The 20527-nt window shown below is 52.6% G+C and overlaps 11 protein-coding genes and 3 non-coding genes across 14 annotated transcripts; 6 read left to right on the forward strand and 8 right to left on the reverse strand.

The window, feature by feature from the left end:
- Positions 1–198: 198 nt before the first annotated feature.
- GYP8 (GTPase-activating protein GYP8) lies at positions 199–1851 on the reverse strand (the record flags this gene model as incomplete). The annotated part of the gene is made up of 1 exon (NM_211055.1): positions 199–1851. The coding sequence occupies one exon, from the start codon at positions 1849–1851 to the stop codon at positions 199–201; it is 1653 nt and encodes a 550-aa protein (NP_985701.1).
- A 311-nt stretch (positions 1852–2162) lies between these two features.
- On the forward strand, positions 2163–3854 carry HSP60 (chaperone ATPase HSP60; the record flags this gene model as incomplete). The annotated part of the gene is made up of 1 exon (NM_211056.2): positions 2163–3854. One exon carries the CDS (start codon positions 2163–2165, stop codon positions 3852–3854), a length of 1692 nt encoding a protein of 563 aa, NP_985702.2.
- Positions 3855–4573: 719 nt separating this feature from the next.
- PUT4 (proline permease PUT4) lies at positions 4574–6250 on the forward strand (the record flags this gene model as incomplete). The annotated part of the gene is made up of 1 exon (NM_211057.2): positions 4574–6250. The coding sequence occupies one exon, from the start codon at positions 4574–4576 to the stop codon at positions 6248–6250; it is 1677 nt and encodes a 558-aa protein (NP_985703.2).
- Positions 6251–6387: 137 nt separating this feature from the next.
- On the forward strand, positions 6388–6891 carry HNT1 (adenosine 5'-monophosphoramidase; the record flags this gene model as incomplete). Its single annotated transcript, NM_211058.1, has 2 exons — positions 6388–6442; positions 6494–6891. 2 exons carry the CDS (start codon positions 6388–6390, stop codon positions 6889–6891), a joined length of 453 nt encoding a protein of 150 aa, NP_985704.1.
- A 251-nt stretch (positions 6892–7142) lies between these two features.
- On the forward strand, positions 7143–9641 carry CDC48 (AAA family ATPase CDC48; the record flags this gene model as incomplete). The annotated part of the gene is made up of 1 exon (NM_211059.2): positions 7143–9641. One exon carries the CDS (start codon positions 7143–7145, stop codon positions 9639–9641), a length of 2499 nt encoding a protein of 832 aa, NP_985705.2.
- Positions 9642–10012: 371 nt separating this feature from the next.
- PCL2 (cyclin PCL2) lies at positions 10013–10939 on the reverse strand (the record flags this gene model as incomplete). The annotated part of the gene is made up of 1 exon (NM_211060.1): positions 10013–10939. One exon carries the CDS (start codon positions 10937–10939, stop codon positions 10013–10015), a length of 927 nt encoding a protein of 308 aa, NP_985706.1.
- Positions 10940–11634: 695 nt separating this feature from the next.
- VCX1 (Vcx1p) lies at positions 11635–12846 on the reverse strand (the record flags this gene model as incomplete). Its single annotated transcript, NM_211061.2, has 1 exon — positions 11635–12846. One exon carries the CDS (start codon positions 12844–12846, stop codon positions 11635–11637), a length of 1212 nt encoding a protein of 403 aa, NP_985707.2.
- Positions 12847–13279: 433 nt separating this feature from the next.
- Positions 13280–14563, reverse strand: AIT1 (Ait1p; the record flags this gene model as incomplete). Its single annotated transcript, NM_211062.1, has 1 exon — positions 13280–14563. The coding sequence occupies one exon, from the start codon at positions 14561–14563 to the stop codon at positions 13280–13282; it is 1284 nt and encodes a 427-aa protein (NP_985708.1).
- Positions 14564–14883: 320 nt separating this feature from the next.
- On the reverse strand, positions 14884–15966 carry AGOS_AFR162C (uncharacterized protein; the record flags this gene model as incomplete). Its single annotated transcript, NM_211063.1, has 1 exon — positions 14884–15966. The coding sequence occupies one exon, from the start codon at positions 15964–15966 to the stop codon at positions 14884–14886; it is 1083 nt and encodes a 360-aa protein (NP_985709.1).
- A 685-nt stretch (positions 15967–16651) lies between these two features.
- RPP1B (ribosomal protein P1 beta) lies at positions 16652–17024 on the reverse strand (the record flags this gene model as incomplete). Its single annotated transcript, NM_211064.1, has 2 exons — positions 16652–16855; positions 16911–17024. 2 exons carry the CDS (start codon positions 17022–17024, stop codon positions 16652–16654), a joined length of 318 nt encoding a protein of 105 aa, NP_985710.1.
- Positions 17025–17186: 162 nt separating this feature from the next.
- Positions 17187–17258, reverse strand: AGOS_t0148. The gene has a single exon. It is a non-coding gene; the product is annotated as a tRNA-Glu (tRNA).
- Positions 17259–18562: 1304 nt separating this feature from the next.
- AGOS_t0149 lies at positions 18563–18663 on the forward strand. Its single transcript is given in 2 exon segments — positions 18563–18599; positions 18619–18663. It is a non-coding gene; the product is annotated as a tRNA-Ser (tRNA).
- Positions 18664–18782: 119 nt separating this feature from the next.
- On the forward strand, positions 18783–19397 carry AGOS_AFR164W (AFR164Wp; the record flags this gene model as incomplete). The annotated part of the gene is made up of 1 exon (NM_211065.1): positions 18783–19397. One exon carries the CDS (start codon positions 18783–18785, stop codon positions 19395–19397), a length of 615 nt encoding a protein of 204 aa, NP_985711.1.
- A 90-nt stretch (positions 19398–19487) lies between these two features.
- Positions 19488–19598, reverse strand: AGOS_t0150. Its single transcript has 2 exons — positions 19561–19598; positions 19488–19531 (listed from the first exon to the last, which is right to left on the reverse strand). It is a non-coding gene; the product is annotated as a tRNA-Leu (tRNA).
- Positions 19599–20527: the final 929 nt, after the last annotated feature.

The following is a 20527-nucleotide window of genomic DNA, read 5'->3' on the forward strand; positions in this document are numbered from 1 at the left end:
ATCCAATTCGTAAACGAAATCTATAATACAACAGGGTGACATACTGTATGAAGATTGGAAATAACAAATACTTCAATTAAGAGTTACTGCTGTTAGTCAGAGAAAGCTCTTATCATTAATATATATTGCACCATAATATAGGTTTCCAACCTGGAGTGAGACATCCTCAACCGCATATTCATACAAAAGCACCGCTGCCTATCTTGCGCTTGATGGCAACAGAGATCTCAGAGGATCCAAAAACCACGTTTTAGTTCCAACTCCTGGCAGCCTGAAACTGAATGGAATCCCAGTGATGGGCGAATCCCCAGAGAGAACTGAAGATAAGACATACCAGATGTTTATAGGCCTCAATTCACGGAAATTGGCACTGTATACTCTTATGAGTAAGGCGAAAATACCGATGTAAATTGGCCATCTCCATAATGACCCGAAGTACACTAAAGAGCGGCAAATGCGTCGAATATTTTTGATCCTGTTTCTTAGTGCGTCGGAAGCCAAAGCCATAGACTTCCGGCGTTCATTTTCGGCAATCTCACGCTCCACTATGTCAAGTAGTTCGGATAGGCTGTAGTTAGCGCCATCGCCTGGATTCTCCTTCAATACGCTATATGGATTGAGCCAGCGGAACTTCCTAACTTCACTAGACGTAGCTGCAAGAGGGTGGTCTTCTAAAAACAGTCTCCCCCGCTCGAGCACGTCCTGCCACTGCTCAGTGGTCTGCTCACGTTGCATTACCTGCTGCATGGCTCCATGTACAAGGTCTGTTATGTTCTCAAATAGGTCTGACTGGGCGTCGCACTCACGCAGCAAGTCTTCTTTATGTTCCACAATTAGTTCCATATATATGACAAGCGGAGCCATCATATTGCCAGATGTTATAACTAAGTCAAAGATCTGGTACAGAGGGGAGAGCTGGTTTTTGCATGGCTTTAAATCATGGCTGAAGATAGTTAGTATCGACGATAATGCAAAAAAGGGACTAACCTGATCTAAGTGTAACTGCCGGAAAAGTTCGACGTCTCTAATCTTTATAAGCTGTGGGATGACCTGCAATTGGTCAATTGTGAAATCAAGCGAATCCATCATGAAGTCCCGTAAGTAGAGCAACGAGAACATCTCCACAACTTCGAACATCGTATCGACAGTGCTTTGTGTACTTTCATCTGGCAATACAGTCGCCTCGCTCATGCTGCTAGCAACACTGCTGCTTAGCAAGTCGTCCGCGCTGCCCTGTAGAGTTGAAAACTGATCCGATTCCAGCGCATCGTAGTACACCATCAAAATGACACTCACCACGTCATGGTAGCCCTGGTAATACCGCAACGATGGGTACTTGCGGAAAAACCGCACCAACGTAGCCTGTAGTAATTCCCGAAGCTTCTGCTTCTGTCCCTCATTCTCCACAAATCCAAAGGACCGCCGCACGTCCAACTCCATCTGGTGTTCGTCCGGGTGCTCGGAGACCCCTGCACGTGGGCAAACACGCACCCGGCCTCTGAGAATGCAGTGCCAGAAGTGCCGGCGCAAGCTGTGGCTCACAAATCCGTTCCGCGAGACCCCAAGTTGCAAGTTCTTCTGCCGCCCTTCCCACTGGTCGCTGGCCCCACAGCTCTGCATGATCTGCAGCTTCAGCTGCCGCTGCTCATCGTTGCTGAAGTACGTCAACGACCTGTGATCAAACACTGAATCCGTCAACGAGATATTGTCACAACTTGAGAACAAACTGTCCGACATCGTACGCCCGTACCCGTGGTCTCGCGCTTCTTTGTGGCTATCTGGCCCCACTGTTGCTGTGATGGTCCTGATCGCTCCTCTCCCGGCGCCAGATAACGCCCCGAGAATAATCATCGGCACGTGACTCGTTACCCGGACACTGTTGAATTGTTACCCGGCCAATTACGTAACCCCGAGTGTGAATCACTGTAGACGAATGCAGCAAAGAAAGTTCTAGAGACTCGAACCGTGACTAGTGAAAATTTTCGCCTCAGCTCTCGCAAGCGAACGCGGGAAACATATATAAACAACAGATACGATTACGCGGCAAACACCGACGAAGCGGCAGTCTTTGACACTATCTTCAGTTCTGTGATATCAGGGATTTTTGGGAGCAGGCGCACAGGTCACTTTCAGCTAGAACTTAGGAGAATTTAGGCAGAAAAATGTTGAGATCCAGTGGTACCAAGTCTGTTTTGAGAGGCTTGCGGTTCTACTCGCACAAGGAGTTGAAGTTCGGCGTGGAGGGCCGGGCAGCACTGCTGCGCGGTGTCGAGACGCTGGCGGATGCTGTGTCTGCCACTCTAGGGCCAAAGGGTAGAAACGTGCTTATCGAGCAACAGTTTGGCGCACCAAAGATCACTAAGGACGGTGTGACTGTTGCACGGGCCATCACCTTGGAGGACCACTTTGAAAACATGGGCGCTAAACTATTGCAGGAGGTTGCATCCAAGACCAACGAGGCTGCGGGTGACGGTACTACATCTGCCACCGTGCTCGGGCGCGCGATCTTCACGGAGTCTGTCAAGAACGTTGCGGCCGGCTGCAACCCAATGGATCTGCGCAGGGGTACGCAGGCAGCTGTGGAGAAGGTCATTGAGTTTTTGAGCAAGAACAAGAAGGAGATCACTACCTCTGCTGAGATTGCGCAGGTGGCCACGATCTCCGCCAACGGCGATTCGCACGTCGGGAAGCTGCTAGCATCTGCCATGGAGAAGGTGGGCAAGGAGGGTGTTATCACCATCAAGGAGGGCCGCACCTTAGAGGACGAGCTAGAAGTGACTGAGGGTATGCGCTTCGATCGCGGTTTCATCTCCCCATACTTCATCACCGATGCGAAGGCCAACAAGGTGGAATTCGAGAAGCCACTGTTGCTTTTGTCCGAGAAGAAGATCTCCTCCATCCAGGACATCATCCCAGCGCTTGAAATTTCGAACCAATCCAGAAGGCCATTGTTGATCATTGCTGAGGATATCGATGGCGAGGCGCTAGCTGCCTGTATCCTGAACAAGCTACGTGGCCAGGTTCAGGTCTGCGCTGTCAAGGCCCCAGGCTTTGGTGACAACAGAAAGAACACCTTAGGTGATATCGCAGTTTTGACCGGCGGTACCGTGTTCACCGAGGAACTAGACTTGAAGCCAGAGAACGCCACCCTGCAGCACTTGGGTTCTGCAGACTCCATCACCATCACCAAGGAGGACACCGTCGTCTTGAACGGTAACGGTACCAAGGAGAACATTGAGGCCCGTATCGAGCAGATCCGGAACTCCATCGACTTGACCACTACCAACTCCTACGAGAAGGAGAAGCTACAAGAGCGTCTAGCCAAGCTATCCGGCGGTGTTGCCGTTATCAGAGTCGGCGGTGCGTCGGAGGTTGAAGTCGGAGAGAAGAAGGACCGTTACGACGACGCCCTAAATGCTACCAGAGCTGCCGTCGAGGAGGGTATCTTGCCAGGTGGAGGTACCGCCTTGTTGAAGGCCACCAGAGTTCTCGATGAGGTCAAGACCGAGAACTTCGACCAGAAGCTGGGTGTTGATATCATCAGAAGAGCTATCGCTCAACCTGCCCGCAAGATCATTGAGAACGCCGGAGAGGAGGGCGCCGTCATTGTCGGCAAGATCATCGACGACTTTGGAGAAGACTTCACCAAGGGCTACGACGCCGCCAAGGGCGAGTACACCGACATGTTGGCTGCCGGTATCATCGACCCGTTCAAGGTCGTTAGAAGCGGGATTGTGGACGCCTCTGGTGTGGCCTCCTTGTTGGCTACTACCGAGGTCGCCATTGTGGACGCCCCTAAGCCCGCTAATGCCGCTCCACCTGCCGGCATGCCAGGCATGCCGGGCATGATGTAGGTCCGACACCTCTAATGTATTCTCTATAATGATCATAGCACTGTAAATAGGAACTTTGATGTCCGTTGTTTATTCGCAACCCGTTGGCTTAGGAATAACACCGCCTCCTTCACATTCTTGGCGGCCCACGCTATCCGCCACCTGCCGCCTCCCGACGGGTTTTTTTCCGTTCAGTTTTTGTACCTGCGTTGGGGAACCCCCGTTGGGACTCGAAGCAACCATAGCTGCGGCACTATGCTTTTAGCACGCACGGCATCGGTGAGGGCCAGCAGTGTACTAGCCTGTGTATACTGTCACAAAGCACAACGAAACGCCTTGTCCTCCCTATGTAGCTTCACGCGGAGTTGGCACATCGCTTCGGATCTTCGGAACAGTCTCTACAGGTGCCTCTTCGCCTGCATCATATACGGGGTAGCTATATGACAGCCGTATGCATGATTAACATTGATACGGCATTTCTTGATTTCCCCGTATTAATGATAAGTATTAACGATATAGGCATTAAAATTACAGGAACGCCGATGACGTCTTCTAAAAGTGCAATAAGCAGGGACCCGCGGGCGTGTTTAGGCGCAGCAATCACGCAGGCGGGCTGTTCTTGTGTTTCGAGTGGACAAGTTCTACCCCGCGATGATGCATCGAGCAGCTTAATCAGTTCGTATATATAGCACTATCAGACTGTGTCCACGGGTACGTGCATCATCACATTTATCGAAAAGATGGCTGACAGAGCTTCTAGCGCAAGTATTGAGAAGGCAGATAATGGCGGGTATATGCATAAAGTGAAAACGCCTCACTCGCGCACATCGCTTGAGGAGCTGGAGACGCAGAGTGCAGGATCCGAGTACAATACTTTACACAAGGGCCTACAGAGCAGACATATCCAGCTGATTGCTCTTGGAGGCTGTATTGGTACCGGGTTGTTCGTGGGGACGTCATGGACACTACATAACTGCGGCGCTGCGCCGCTTCTGCTGTCTTTCATACTGATTTCGACGATAGTGTACCCCATCATGTGCTCGCTGGCGGAAATGATCTGCTACCTACCACAGCAGGGGTCGGTGCCAGAGCTTGTGTCGCGTTATGTGGACCCGAGTCTCGGTTTTGCCACCGGTTGGAACTATGCATATGCATACGCGATATTAGTTGCCGCTGAACTGTCTGCGGCTGCGTCGGTCGTCAGCTACTGGGACAACCCCGTCCCCATGGCCGCCTGGATTACCATCTTCCTGGTTGTTGTGGTGGGCCTGAACTTTACCGCGGTCAAGTACTACGGCGAAGCAGAGTTTTGGTTTGCCTCGATCAAGCTGATATGTATTCTCGGGCTACTGGTCGTATCCGTGGTAATCTTCTTCGGCGGCGCTCCCAACCACGACCGTACTGGCTTCCGCTACTGGAAGAACCCGGGGCCCTTTGCGATGAGCCTCGCGCCAGGAAGCACGGGCCGTTTCTTGGACGTGTGGCGCGCCGTGATCAAGTCGGCCTTCGCCTTCATCCTATCACCAGAACTTATAGGCATTGCATGCGTCGAGGCGCAGGACACCCGGCGGAACACTGAGAAGGCATCGAGACGTTTCATATACCGTATTATCTTTTTCTATGTGAGCTGCGCGCTCATGATCGGCGTCATCTTATCAAGAACTGATCCGAAACTCATAGAGGCGCTGGAGACAGGCGCGCCAGGCGCTGCCTCTTCTCCGTTCGTGCAGGGGATTGCCAACGCAGGGATTCCCGTGCTCGACCACGTCATCAACGTCGCGATCTTGTCTTCTGCGTGGTCGGCAGGCAACTCCTTCATGTATGCATCCACGCGCATGGTGCTAGCGCTTGCGCGCGAGGGAAATGCGCCAAAGTTCCTCACCAAGATCAACAGATATGGTGTGCCCTACAACGCGGTCATCGTCTGCACGCTCGTCGCCTGTCTGGCCTACCTGAACGTCAAGACGACATCCGCAAATGTGTTCCAGTGGCTGTCGAACATATGCACCATCTCCGGCTTCATCGGCTGGTTCGCCATGGGCATCGCGTATATCCGTTTCCGGCGCGGTATCGTGTTCAACAACCTCCAGAGCCGTATCCCATACCAGGGTCCACTGCAGCCATATATCGCCTACTACTTCACATTCATGACTGTTGTCGTGTGTCTGACGAATGGTTTCCACGTCTTCCTCAAGGGGCGCTGGAATGTCGTCGACTTCGTCGCCGCCTACGTTACCTTGCCCATCTACCTGGTGCTCTACCTAGGCCACAAGCTATGGTTCCGCACGCGGTGGTACATTCCTGTTGAACAAATCGACGTCATAACCGGTCTCGTGGAGGCAGAGGAGGAAAGCAAGATGACCCCTCCTCGCATACCAAAGAATCTATGGGAGAAGTTCCTCTACTGGCTTCTGTAAAGCTTTCGACTGTTTTCCGCAGTGTACATATGTGTTCTATAGTAGTACTTTAATGTATCCCTATATTCTTCCGCCTATAGCGCGGTTTTTTGCCAGCTCTTGCAGCTTCTTTCTCCACACCAGTCGAAAACACAGCAATGGCATCCGCAGTAGCCCACGACGCCGCATGCGTGTTCTGCAAGATCATTAAGGGTACGTATAGTCGCTCGATAGCTTCCCCAGGCAGCCACTAACCAGTTACAGGTGAAATCCCATCGTTCAAGCTTATGGAGACTGCGCACTCCTATGCGTTCCTGGACATCCAGCCCACCGCAGAGGGCCACACGCTGATCATCCCCAAGTACCATGGTGCCAAGCTGCACAATGTACCAGACGAATACCTGGCGGACATCCTCCCCGTCACGCGCAAGCTGGTCAAAGCGCTGGGCTGCGACAACGACGGCCCCACAGGCCCAGGCTACAACGTCCTGCAAAACAATGGCCGATTGGCGCACCAGGAGGTTGACCACGTGCACTTCCATCTCATCCCGAAGCGCAACGCTGTGTCTGGGCTCGGTGTAGGGTGGCCGGCCGCTCCCGCGGACATGGAGAGTTTGAAGCACGTGCACAAGACACTCTCTGGCCGCCTGCAGTCCTTGTAGACGGTTGCGCCAGGGCCACTATATATACACATATGTATGCCGGTGCCAGGAGGCGTTCGCGGCACCATAACTTATCACGTGCTCCGTGATGCTTATGCGCCCGTGCGGGCCCTTGGGTGGCAAATGAAAACCGGGATCTTAGCCACCCCTTTGACATGTACAACACACACTGCTAGACCATACTTCGAGTAAGAACTAGAGGTGCACGTTAGGATCTCAAGGACGTATTTCTGGTAATATTCATTTAAGAAATGGTCAAGGACGAGCACAAGCGGTTGTTGGATGCGTCGGGTACGGAGCCTCGGGACGAGGACGCCACCGCGACGGCGATCTTGAAGCGCAAGAAGAAGGACAACTACTTGCTAGTGGACGATGCTGTGAAAGATGACAACTCGGTAATTGTGGTGAACTCCAACACAATGGATCTTTTGCAATTGTTCCGCGGAGATACAGTCCTGGTAAAGGGCAAGATGAGAAAGGACACGGTGCTTATTGTGTTGCTGGACGACGAGCTTGCGGACGGCGTGTGTCGTATAAATCGTGTGGTGCGGAACAACTTGCGGGTGCGTCTTGGGGACCTTGTTTCTATTCATCCCTGCCCGGATATCAAGTATGCGGAGCGTATTTCGGTGTTGCCAATTGCGGACACGATTGAGGGCCTCACGGGCAACTTGTTCGATGTATACTTGAAGCCGTACTTTGTGGAGGCCTACCGCCCTGTTCGTAAGGGCGACCACTTCATAGTGCGGGGGAGCATGAGGCAGGTCGAGTTTAAGGTGGTGGATGTGGAGCCGGAGGACTACGCTGTCGTGGCGCAGGACACGATTATCCACTCCGATGGTGAGCCAATTAACCGGGAAGATGAGGAGAACAACATTAATGAGGTAGGCTATGATGACATTGGTGGCTGCCGGAAGCAAATGGCCCAGATTCGGGAGATGGTCGAGTTACCTTTGCGGCACCCACAGCTATTCAAGGCGATCGGTATAAAGCCGCCCAAGGGTGTGCTCATGTACGGTCCACCTGGTACCGGTAAAACTCTAATGGCGCGTGCGGTCGCCAATGAGACTGGTGCTTTCTTCTTTCTCATTAATGGGCCAGAGGTCATGTCGAAAATGGCCGGTGAGTCCGAGTCTAACTTGCGCAAGGCTTTCGAGGAGGCAGAGAAGAATGCTCCAGCTATCATCTTCATCGATGAGATTGACTCTATCGCCCCCAAGCGTGACAAGACCAACGGTGAGGTTGAAAGAAGGGTTGTTTCGCAGTTGCTAACTTTGATGGATGGTATGAAGTCAAGATCTAACGTCGTCGTAATCGCTGCCACTAACAGGCCGAACTCCATTGACCCAGCGCTAAGACGTTTTGGTAGATTTGACCGTGAAGTAGACATTGGTATCCCAGATGCCACTGGAAGGTTGGAAATTCTAAACATCCACACAAAGAACATGAGATTGGCTGATGACGTTGATTTGGAAGTGCTAGCTGCTGAAACCCATGGTTATGTGGGTGCTGATATTGCCTCTTTGTGTTCAGAGGCTGCAATGCAACAGATTAGAGAGAAGATGAGTCTAATTGATTTGGACGAGGATGAAATCGACGCTGAAGTGCTTGATTCCTTAGGAGTTACAATGGATAACTTTAGATTCGCACTTGGGAACTCCAATCCATCCGCGCTACGTGAAACCGTGGTTGAATCGGTTAACGTTACTTGGGACGATGTTGGTGGGTTGGATGACATAAAGCGGGAGTTGAAGGAAACCGTTGAGTATCCCGTCTTGCATCCTGACCAATACATTAAGTTTGGTCTATCGCCATCGAAAGGTGTGTTGTTTTACGGTCCTCCAGGTACTGGTAAGACGTTGTTGGCAAAGGCAGTCGCAACTGAAGTATCTGCTAATTTCATTTCTGTGAAGGGTCCAGAGTTGCTAAGCATGTGGTATGGTGAGTCTGAGTCCAACATTCGTGATATTTTTGATAAAGCTAGAGCCGCAGCGCCAACCGTTGTCTTTTTGGATGAACTAGATTCCATTGCAAAGGCTAGAGGTGGCTCAATGGGTGATGCTGGTGGCGCCTCTGATAGAGTCGTTAACCAATTGTTAACTGAAATGGATGGTATGAATGCAAAGAAAAATGTTTTTGTCATCGGTGCCACAAATAGACCTGACCAGATCGATCCAGCCATTCTAAGACCTGGCAGATTGGATCAGTTGATATATGTGCCTCTACCTGACGAGGCTGGCAGAATGTCTATCTTAAAGGCGCAATTAAGGAAGGCGCCTTTGGAGCCTGGCTTAGACTTGGGCGCTATCGCTAAAGCTACTCAGGGTTTCTCCGGTGCGGACTTGTCTTACATCGTTCAAAGAGCCGCCAAGTTTGCTATTAGGGACTCTATTGAAGCCCAAAAGAGAGCAGAGGCAGAAAGAGCCGATAAGCCTAAGACCGAAGATGTTGAGATGTCGGATGCCAATGTCGCCTCTGAAGAGGAGGTTGACGCCGTGCCATTTATTACTCGGGAACATTTTGCTGATGCAATGAAGACCGCCAAGCGCTCCGTTTCAGACGCCGAACTCCGTCGGTACGAAGCTTACGCCCAACAGATGAAGGCATCAAGGGGACAATTTGGTAACTTCTCATTTGGATCAGAGGCTCGCTCTGATAGTGGAGCTGGTGCCGCACCAGCGGGCACCGAAAGTTCCGGTGCTGCTGCATTCAACAACGCTGCTGATGAAGATGATGATTTGTACAGTTAACCGACCCGCTGATGCCGGAAAAGTTCACCCGAAATCATTTGTTCTTTTAGGTTTGAGTATTAATTATTGTATATTCAACATAAACATAAATATACCCTGTTACAGTACTACACCTGTTGAAATACACAGGGCGATAAAAATAATGAGGGAGTCAGTGTAGTAAAATTTAGCTATATAAGTTTATGTCAATTCTTCATGTCTTGGGTGAAAGTCGAAAAATACATATGTTATTTACGGTTGTACGTCCATTAATATCCCTATGAAATAGTGCACCTTCATAACTAATGAAATTGTGTGAAAGCTGATGATGATACTGTATTGCAGATGAAGGTGCGAGAGTACAGCTGATATCGCTGTAGAACTAAAAGTGACTAGCTGAACAAGGCGGTCCAACCAGCGTTTTTTAATGTACGATAGGCGCCTACGTTGGCCCCATCGGATGTCCCATTGATACTGTGAGCACCATCGTAAAATGTGTTTAACTTTGGCTGCAATATCACAGGTCTTGTCAAGCCCTTCCGTGGGCACTGTGTTGAGGTAATATTTGCTTCGCGAAGATGTAGCTTCGGAAGACGTTCTTCCTGTATACATTCCATAGTCACAGCCTGGTGAGCAGCTAGTGCACTGCGCGCAGTACAACGAGAGCCATTAGTGGAAATAGTAGAAATGGTGCGCGAGGATACCAGCGAAGGAATGGACATATTCGAGGAAGAGCTGGAGTAAACATCGCCATTTTGAAGGATAAACTGCTTGGTTTGTCCAGTGAGAGGAACGTGGAAGAGGAGATGCGAGCGCTGCTCGCCCCTAATAAACGAATCTCTGATGGGGTTGAGGAAGTGTGAAAGACATGATATCAGGTCCTGATTTGTTATCCTGAGGTTCCAGTTGAAGTATTCAAGCAGCTCGCGCTCGATCGTGTTTACCTCTCGAAGGCTCAGTAGGCCATCTGTGTAACGACACCAATGCTTATTCATTGGTGAAGAATCATTCAGGTTCTTGGCAGCCAGGATAAGACACCCGAGGAACATCCGGTGCCTCGATGTCTCAATCCCATACACGTTAGCGGGGATGATACTCCTCAGGCGGGCAAGGTAGACAACGGTGGACATCAGCGTCGGGGTTTGTACGTTGGACCTCTTTACTAATCCCTTAATGAAATCCACTAACGAAAGGATGTGCTCAGAATTGCCTTCGCTGCGCACTTGGATGATTGACGCTGTGGTCGACGCCAGGAAGTGGACCATCTCAACCGACACAGGCATCTTGTTAAACCGCAGTAAGGCCTCATAGTCCGACATCGTTATAGAAGTGTTAATGATACTGAACGAAAGACGCAAGTAGGCGTATGTATTTAAAAAGCAGCAAGTGGAGCCCAGTCTCCGGCAGTGGTGGTCCTCCTCTTGCCTCCTGACGACTATGCCTGAAGGTGAATGGCGCCTGGTCTAATATACTTCTTCTTAGCCCCTGTAACTAATTAGCAGTTGGCGAATTACCTGCCTCCCGTTGTGTCGCCGAGACGTGCGTTCTATACAATTTCGCAGCCAGCACAGTGGGCAGACAGCTTTCCCCATCTGAAATGCGGCAATCAAGACGGGCACTTGCTGTCCGCCGCGCCTTTCCTGTATCCCAGAGATCCACGCCAGGGAAAACAACACCAGCCCGCTGCATACTATTTGCCTAATCTGGCAGTAGTTGCTGTGCGCCCAGGGTTAGCCGGACTCAGCCGTTGTAGCTTGCTTTTCGTGTTTTCCATAGACATGCGCCTCGCAAACCAGCGCTCCCCCAAGTTGCCGTAGTGGGCTAGAAGGCGCGCCGGGCGTAGTCTTCTCCGTATGCTGCGCGGGCAAACAGTTCGCTTTGTGCCAAAGTCATTGTGCAACGTGGAATACCTGTACGCTTTAGGAAAATGCTCGAGGCTCAAGAAAGTTTCCAAACCAGCCGTCGAAGAAAAACTCTAATTTCCCTGCATGAATAGTTCGAAGGATAGAGAACTTCAGGCGAGCACGGAGGCGATGGCTTCCTCATCGGGGTAGTAGAAAAAGGCCAAGGATATGAGTGCATACATGGCAAGAGACATGACGCCTTCGAGCCAGTTTGATTCGCCGTCCAAAATGAGGTAGTTCGACAAGAACACGCTAGTAAAGAGCGTGGCAGTCTCGAAGGTAGAAAAGTTCAAGGTCATAGGCACGTTGATCCACCAACCAATAAGGACCATGAACGGGGTGACAAAAAGCGAGATCTGGAGGGACGAGCCGATTGCCACGCTCAATGCGAGCGACATGTTGTTCTTCATCGCAACAATAACAGATGTCACGTGCTCAGCCGCGTTCCCGACAATCGGAATGACGATGAGTCCAATGAATGTCTTAGAGAGGCCAGTAGACTCGACTATGTCGTCGATGCTGTCGACAAGGAAGTCTGCAGCAAGCGATACGAGAACCGTAGACGCCAGAAGGTAGCCTAACGAGGAACGCACGGAGAGTTGCGCGTGGCGGGGCTCGTACGTCTCGACGACGGCCTCCTCCTGCTGCTCGAACATCTCGTGGTGAGTGAGGAGCTGGAAGCATAGGAAGAGCACGTAGACGACGAGCAACACCATAGAGGTGCCGCGCGAAAGCTTCAAGAGCTTGTCACCGATGATCACGCTCTGCTCCTCCGTCTCGCTGGGGAGCGTGGCCTTGAACGCCGCGGGGATGAGCAAGGACGCGCACGAGATGACCAAGAGCGAGCTCATTGTCTGCGCCGCCGTCTGGTTGAACTTCTGCTGCCCGCCGTTGATCCCGCCGAACAAGAAGCAGAACCCGAGCACTAATAGCAAGTTCGAGAGCAACGACCCCAACATCGACGCCTGCACAATCCGCACCTGCCCGCGCCGCAACGCGATCACGGACACGATGAGCTCCACCGCGTTGCCCAACGTCGCGTTCAAAAGCCCGCCGAGCGTGCTGCCCACATGCTCCGCCAACTCCTCGGTTGCAAACGCCAATATCGCCGCCAATGGGATGATTGCCAGGAAGTTCACCGAGAACACCCAGCCCGCAGACGCCCCGGCATACCCGAGCGCCAGTCCCAACGGCACGAATACAAGCAAGTAATTCACTGGAGAAGAATGGAACACCACGCGGAGGTCTCGGCCAAGCCGCGCCGCCACTCCGCCCGTCGCCCGTCGCCGCCGTCTGTCCAATAAAGGTGTCTGTGTGTCCATAACTGTTACCTTGTGCACACCTTTTCGGTAATCACTTTGTAGCTTGCTTTATGCTAAATATACCCAGACGCAGTCCACCTCGAGGCCTGTTGAGGATGCACAGTAAACGTTACTAAACTCGCACGCACGCAACCTATGCTGCGGGAGGAACGCATCGTATTGTTCCAACGCTGCCGTCACTGCGGAAAAAATTCGTCTACAGAACAAAAAAAGGAGAATCGGGTCAGTTTCCTTGGCTGTTTGTGGTTTACTTGAAACAGCAGCCAGACGCCGCAGTGGCCCGGACAGGCCATCGTGTCAAACTATGTAGCTAGTTGAAACGTATCGCCAGCCTGACTCACTGTAAGGAGCTGTAGCACTGCATGCTTGGCGCCGGCGAAGAGGTGCTCTAGGGTCACAGCCGTACGTCGGAAGGGTTAGTGTACATACAGCGTTATGTAGGCGGGCGGGCTGCGCAGACGCCGGCCGCAAAAACGGCCAGCGCCCAGCACAATGCGCCAACGGGGGATGCGCCGCGGCGAGAGGCCAACGCGCGCCAGCTCTGTAGGGTGCGCCGGCAAAGGCGATGCGAAGCCAGGCGGGCGTGGAAAGGGGACAGGACACAGGCACCGACGGGAGAGTCTGTGGCAGGCGAGGGCAGCAGCGAGTCGGGCTCGTGCGAGTGTGGGCGCGCGAGCAAAACAGCGCGGTCGTCCTTCCAGGTGAGCAGCAGCAAATGGCAGGCAAAATTGGCCAACGAAAAAGGCAGCAGCAGCACGGCGGCGAAGAAGGCAAAGCTGTGACCGCCGAAGTACAGCACGAGGCGCGCGAGGCGCGCGTCGCTGTCCGGGACGTAGAGGAAGTAGAGCGACATGAGCAGGGCCTGTCCCGCAGCCTGTAGCAGGTGGGCCAGAACGATGAGGCTGGCGAGCAGCAGGCGGCGGCTGAAGGCGTGCCAGGACGCCGCGGGCGCGAAGTAGAGCGGTGCGCCGGAGTGGGGGTGCGCGCGGTGGCGGAGGCTGGGGCACACGCCGTCGGCGTCCGGGCTGTCGCCGGTGAAGGCCAGCACGACCAGGTCGTCGTCGGCGCGCGCCGGCGCGAGACTACCGTAGCTGTGCGACGCGCGTGGCGGCGGCTGATAGATGTTGTCCGAGATCCGGGACGCCTGGCGCCGGACGTTCATGCAGCGTGAGAGGGAGATGCTGCGGCGCAGAGAGCTCAGCTCCTCGCTCTGGGCGTCCGGCGCGTGTATGATCAGGCCGTGCGGCTCCTCCACGTAGTCGTTCAGGCTGCCCAGCACCGCGAGCAGCAGCTCGTTGAGCGCCCACGACAGTCCGAACACGTAGCTCTGCCGCGGCGTCAGGCACCAGCCCCCGTCCGCGCTCGCCGCCTGGTGCACCTGGGGGTACGCGAGCGCCGCCAGCAGCGCCGCCATCAGCGCGTCGCTCAGCGGGTAGTCCACGAGGAGCTCCACGAGCGTCGCGGAGCCGTCCGTTCCGAGCACGAAAGTCTTGATGCAATGTACCAGCACCGGCGGCAGGAAGCCAAGCAACGCTGTGCGGAAGTAGTCCTGTGCGTTGGGCTCGAAGGGCCCGGCGGCCGCCCCGAGCAGGCCCGCGCCCGCGCCCGCGGCTGCAATTGCCGCCGCCGCCCCGACAAGGGCAGCCGCCGGCGCGTACGGGCTCGAGTCCAGCAGCACCGGCATGTAATATGCCCCCCAGTAGCCTATACGTGTCATGGCTGTTTGTGCTACGAAGCCGTGGCAGGGGGGGTCCGCTTGTGTGCAAGCTGTTGCGTTACCCGGGCCCGTGGCTTGGTGTGGTACTGGTTAGCGACGTTAGAAACTATGAATTAGTGTACGAGATACAGCGGGGCCGCCGCGGCGGCCCCGGGGCTGGACAAAGAAGCGAAAGGATATTAGTAGCGACTTGGTGGATTGTCCTAGCAAAGGCGCGGTGCGCCGGTTTTTGTCGTAATGTTACACCCACAGGCTCTGTGGCGCGCTACAGCACTGCAGGCCGGTGGCGGGTGGCACTTAGCCGCCCTTGTTTTTCGGATTTACAGTCTCTCCAAATGGAAGACCCGCACAAAGCCGCTGGTAGAAGGATTGTCCATATGGCGGCGCATCCGCGGATGCGGCTTCGTGTTCTCTACCAGCTTGTAGCCCTGAGGCGAGTCCAGCAGCGCCTGACGCTTGCGCGGCGTCTGCGCGAGCGGGCGCTTCGCGACGCGGCCCGCAGACGCCGGCTCCGTGCCCGCAGAGCGGCCCGCCTGCTCTAGGCGCTTTTTGAAGAATTCGGCTTCCTTCTTGATTAGGTTGTTCTCCACGAGCAGGCGCGAGTCCCACACGCTCTTGCTTTGTGACAGCTGAGCCAGCTGGGCCTGCAGCGACCAGTGTGAGATGGCAGAGAGCGAGCAGTCGAGGACGGCCAGCAGCTCTTCGCGGGGAAGCTCCTGCTGATCGCCGGCCTTGAGCTTGTCCATGACACGAATGATATGCATCTTAAGGTCCTTGGTGGCACCCAGCAGGTGCGCGGGCGCTTCGGGCGTGCCTGGCAGGCGCACAGGCAGGCTATCGGCCGCAGGCGGCTCAGGCTTGCTGCAGCCGCCAGACGGCTTATCCGCGTCCTCCGGCAAGCGGGCCGGTTCCTCGGGTGTGATTATTGCCTGAAGCGTTGAAGTCCGGTTGACCGGGCGTCTTCCCATGGCTGGTTGTTCGTGGAGATGGCAAGTAGTCATATCCTCTGTCGGCGGGTTACTTTTTCGGCTGGTGGCCCGCAGGGGCGGGCTAGGGGGACAGGGGGGGTAGCGCGGTGGCGAAGAGCCCTCACGGGCCGCGCACGAGTGTTGCGCCAGCGGCGGCGGGGTGCGGAGGGGGGACGGTACCACGAGCAGCGGAATTGCCTTTGGGCTGCCGGGGGCAACAGGTGGCGACTCGACTGTGAGAGCGTCTGCGGGCACCGGCTCACGGCGGGCGGTAACAGTAGAACGTACAGGTTTCAGTAAATCACGGCTAGCCGATATATGCTCCGTGTCTGGCGGGAGCGAGCTGCGACTGCGGCTCACAGGCGTGGTCGGAATCGGGGCGGAAGATGATGGGCGGTGTTTGCGTGTTCCGGCGAGGTGGAGCTCGGCGCGCATTGACGCAGGTTTTGTACATATATATGTCGGTTAATGCGGCCGCTGGCACGATATCGTGAACTGCCGCCTATATTATCTATTTTATATTGGTGGCACCGGAGCAGTCGAGCGCTAGTATATTTATTTATGTAATCTTGTCTTAGATGTAGGCGCGGCCGCGTGTGGCGCCTGGTGGCGGCAACCTTTGCCAGACGCCGGTGCGATTGGCTCTTCGTTCGCCAGGAGTGTCGAAAGCGGACGTAGCAGCGAATCGGCGAGCTGGGAGAGCGGCCTCGGGCTGCCTTGAGGCGTGCCTTGCCGTTTTACGCCCTGTGGGGTTGCAGCGACTGGCAAGCTGCACGCGGTGGTAACGGCAATGCGGCCCTGTATGGGATTTTAGCGCGCCGGGAGCTGCACTGCGCCCGCGCCTAGATGCTCTGCAGGGGTGCGTTTTGCGAGCTGTCATCGGCAAATCACCTGCCGATTGGCAGGGAAGGCCAAAATTGTGCGAACATTCTGCTCCTGCCACTCCTGCCCAATCCGGCTTAGGTCTGCACACCAGTTACAGTAATTGCAATAATGCGGAGCAATACGACGCTCGGCGACCAACACGGCGGTCTTGCTAGCGGCGCAAAGCCAGAATTTCAGAGCACGTGAATTATTGCTTACCCTACGTATCAAAGTTATATGCTTGGTCCTAAGGGAATCAGTCGAATAGACCGAAGCCCATGTCGTCGTCAGACTCTTCAGCAGCCTCCTCGGCAGCCTCCTCAGCAGCAGCCTCAGCAGCAGCACCGGAAGCAGCAGCGCCAGAAGCAGCACCAGCAGAGGCACCGGCAGCATGGAAGCCGGATAGAACCTCCTTGACGTCCTTGCCCTCCAAGGCCTTAGCAAAGATTTCAGCCCAGACCTGTAATTCGTTAGTATTGAAGCGATCGCGCTTACTGTTACGACATTCCACATACATTGTCAACGGAGGCGCCAGCAGCCTTCGTCAAAGACAAAAGGTTGTCGGAAGTGATGTCCAAGCCGGCATCGGCCAAGATCAAAGCAGCGTAGGAAATAATAGCGTCGGACATTGCGTTTGGTGGTGGTACCCTTCTATCAGCATGTAAGTTCACACATCTTCGCTTATGTGCAGTTCAACTTTCATCATCGTGCTGCGCGGTGAGCATCGCCATCAAAGTACGATGTACTGGTGCAAGCAGTCATAAGATAAAGCCGGCGAAATCCAAAAAAATCTCCGATACCGGGAGTCGAACCCGGGTCTCCACGGTGAGAGCGTGATGTGATAGCCGTTACACTATATCGGAATTTGTTATGGTTGCATGGCATTCCTCAGATTATAGTTTGGAAAGTTCTGGAGGATCCGTAATGTGGGTTTGTAGGCCAGAGGGGATTCGACGGTGGCTGGGGGCCATTCTGCCCGTTAATTAGATGCCACCCAATTGTTTTCACATCCCAGGCGAAGGTTCGCATACCGCCCACATACTTGGGTAATTGATAATGCCGTCACATGACGGGATACTAAACAAAGCAAAGTGTCACATTCTTATTTTCTGTTGTGGTCAAAAATCGGGGGGTAGGCGATCAATTTGCATATACAACACGAAAGGGGATCGGAGATTTCTAGGTCACAGGACAGTTTTGGTTTTTATTGGGTGTCTTTGTGAAACCATAGGCACTTGACATAGGAGCCCTCTTTAGAGTACAATAAGCAACTGGCAGCAGCCCTACAGTTTGGCTAAACTTCTTCATTATGTGAAACGGGAAAGACGACAATGCCTCTGAACGCTTTCACGCCACTTTTGTGGCCCAATTGCATTGTATCGGAAATAGATATTGTGTTGGGTTATTGATGCAGCATCGTGCAGCACGGTGGGGCGTAAACACCAGGAATCTACTTTGGGAAGCGGAGCCCCCTATTGTCAAGCCGAGCCCCCAAGTCACGTTGAACTGTTGGTGACAGATTGAACTGGTTATAGGGTGCCTAGAATGACCACCTCAGGGCCTGCGCCTGTTTATGTTGATGCAGTAATCATCGTTTGCTTGGCCATTGCTTAAGTCCGTGACTGAACACAAAATATATTTGTTGAAGGAAGACCTCGATGGCCAGCAGATGAAAAGAACCGTGATTAAGCTCTAAGTGTTGCGGCAGTCTGTGGTCCGCCAAATCCTTATTGGTGGTTCTTTCCAGTTGCAGTAGCATGTATTTTGTGGCCTCTATCTGCTTGCAAGGCGAGTCAGGGGCTTTTTACGTGATAGAAATCGCTTGGTCTCTGCAAGACAAGGAAATGCTTTTTGTAGGCGGGCCATTTTCACTCTGTATGTTCCTTTCTGTCTACAAAATGTAATCATAAAAACGTAATATGGTGAAAGTGGTAAACATATGTATCACATAAGCGTATACATTTTATCACCGTAACCACCAATTGCAGAGTAGTAGACTACTACGAACTTGCATCTTAAACCAGTCTATAATTGCTATGCATGTAGTATGATCTGTTTCAGGGTGCTCAGTTACGATGCTCGCAGCCCTTACTTCACGCAATTCAAGTTCCTAAAAAATAGCTCTCTAGTATAAATACTAAAATAGTGATGTCCAGTCTAACAAGACGTCAAAGTGGCCGAGTGGTTAAGGCGATGCCCTGCTATTCATTCTAGGAAAGCGTTAGGCATTGGGTTTTACCTGCGCAGGTTCGAATCCTGTCTTTGACGTTATTTTTTTCACACACGCTGGTTTGGTGCGAGTGCTGAAACATATGAAATGAACTATTTACCGCTGCGTGATCCATGTTCTTCTATACGCGCCAACCAATCGAAATCATAGTGGCCTAATGAACTTGTGTTTCCGTACTCTTCCCAAATTGATGGCTCGGTCAATGACCACCGTTCCATCTGGACAATTGCCTTACTCTCTTGCTGATATACGGATTGGAAAAGTGCTCAGCGTACGCGAGCACCCAGAGTCCTACAAGATGTATATTACGCAAGTATCATTCGGTGGGCTTGGGACAAAACAGATATGCACAGGTTTGAGAGATCATGTACCGACCTCCGAGATGCAAGATTCACTAGTGGTCGTGTTGAACAACATTAAGAAATGCAAACTTCGGGGAGAAGTTAGCGAAGCGATGATTCTCTGCGCGGAATACTCACCTCAAGAATCAAAGCCATCCGTGCAGCTCCTACAACCAGCGATCTCTTCACCAGAATTCTGCGGCGCACGGGTGCTTGTCGGCGATTTGCTGGGGAAGGAGGTAGCCCCGACATGCAGGAGGATCAAGCCCGCTGAGTGGGAAGAGCTTTCTTCCCGCCTTTATGTGGACAATAGCGGCAGAGTAGTGCTGCAATCAGAAGGGAAGGAGCTGCCCCTTTATGTCAGAGATAATATCGGCTCATTGCACTACATAATGGCCAGCAGCATGCCTACAGGAAGTCAAGTAAGATAATTAATCATGTAGAGAGACTGCGCCGATGATCTGTGCTTACGTCTGAACTAACTCAACCTAGGCAATCCTTTTTCAATGGAGCAAAAATATTGGTTGCGAGGAGATTCGAACTCCTGCATCTTACGATACCTGAGTGTCCAACTGTAACAGCTGTAAGCATACACTTGAATCAGGCGCCTTAGACCGCTCGGCCACACAACCAAAGCACGTGAGATACAAATTAGTCAACAGATATAGCATATGAAATCATTCACTACCAATCTAGCTCAAAGAACGTTATTGAGAACAAAGAGGCATTATAAGTTTCGTATGTTGGATTTTCGTAATGCCTCTAGGAATGTGTATTTCAGTATTGTGGCCACCTGCACAAATGCCCTTATATCCCACACCTGTACGACACCGCTTGCGGTTTCACATGGGTATTGACCAAGCTGAGGTGGCTGTACAAAGTATCTCTGCGTGCTCTAATCAATTTCCTTCTTAATTCAGACATAAATTCTGGTATCCAAGGCTTAACCTAGGGTGCTTAACAAAGCAAAGGCTTTACGACTTAGTGACTAAGATATGGCCCTAAACCAATGTAGACCATTTATATCTGGCCGATTATTCAATTAAAGAGATATTCTTAAGATATACCCATGTAAATTGGCGGGAGTGAATTACGGTAACCCAAAATTGGTCTATTTGTTTCCACTGCTGTTACGTTACATATGTTTCATTCTATATTCTCAACATATTAGATGGGCTAGTACGGTACGTGTTCACAGTGCATTTAACTCGAGCTTAGATTCTTTGAGTGGTGCTGCGGCGCTCCACTAAACAGAGTTGAATTTCATCATGTTGCCAAAGGCATTCCTCATAGATGAAGGGCGATGCCGTGATGCCTTTCGATAAAGGGAGTACGAGTTTAGTACAACATTATATGCTTGGCTACACGTGATTGCCAAGATGACAATGGTGATTATGTTAGCGCAACAATGGTAGTACATCTAACTGGACTACAATAATAATTCTGTCAAAGCCACGAAGAACATGTCCCCTGGAACTGGTAGTTTCAGGGTATGAATGTGCTGGCGACGGGTTCTAAACTTATCCACAACAGCCGTGCTTCAACATCCAGCTACAACAGT

The sequence above is a fragment of the Eremothecium gossypii genome, chromosome VI (genome assembly GCF_000091025.4).
Source record: "Eremothecium gossypii ATCC 10895 chromosome VI, complete sequence".
Classification (NCBI taxonomy): Eukaryota; Fungi; Ascomycota; class Saccharomycetes; order Saccharomycetales; family Saccharomycetaceae; genus Eremothecium; species Eremothecium gossypii.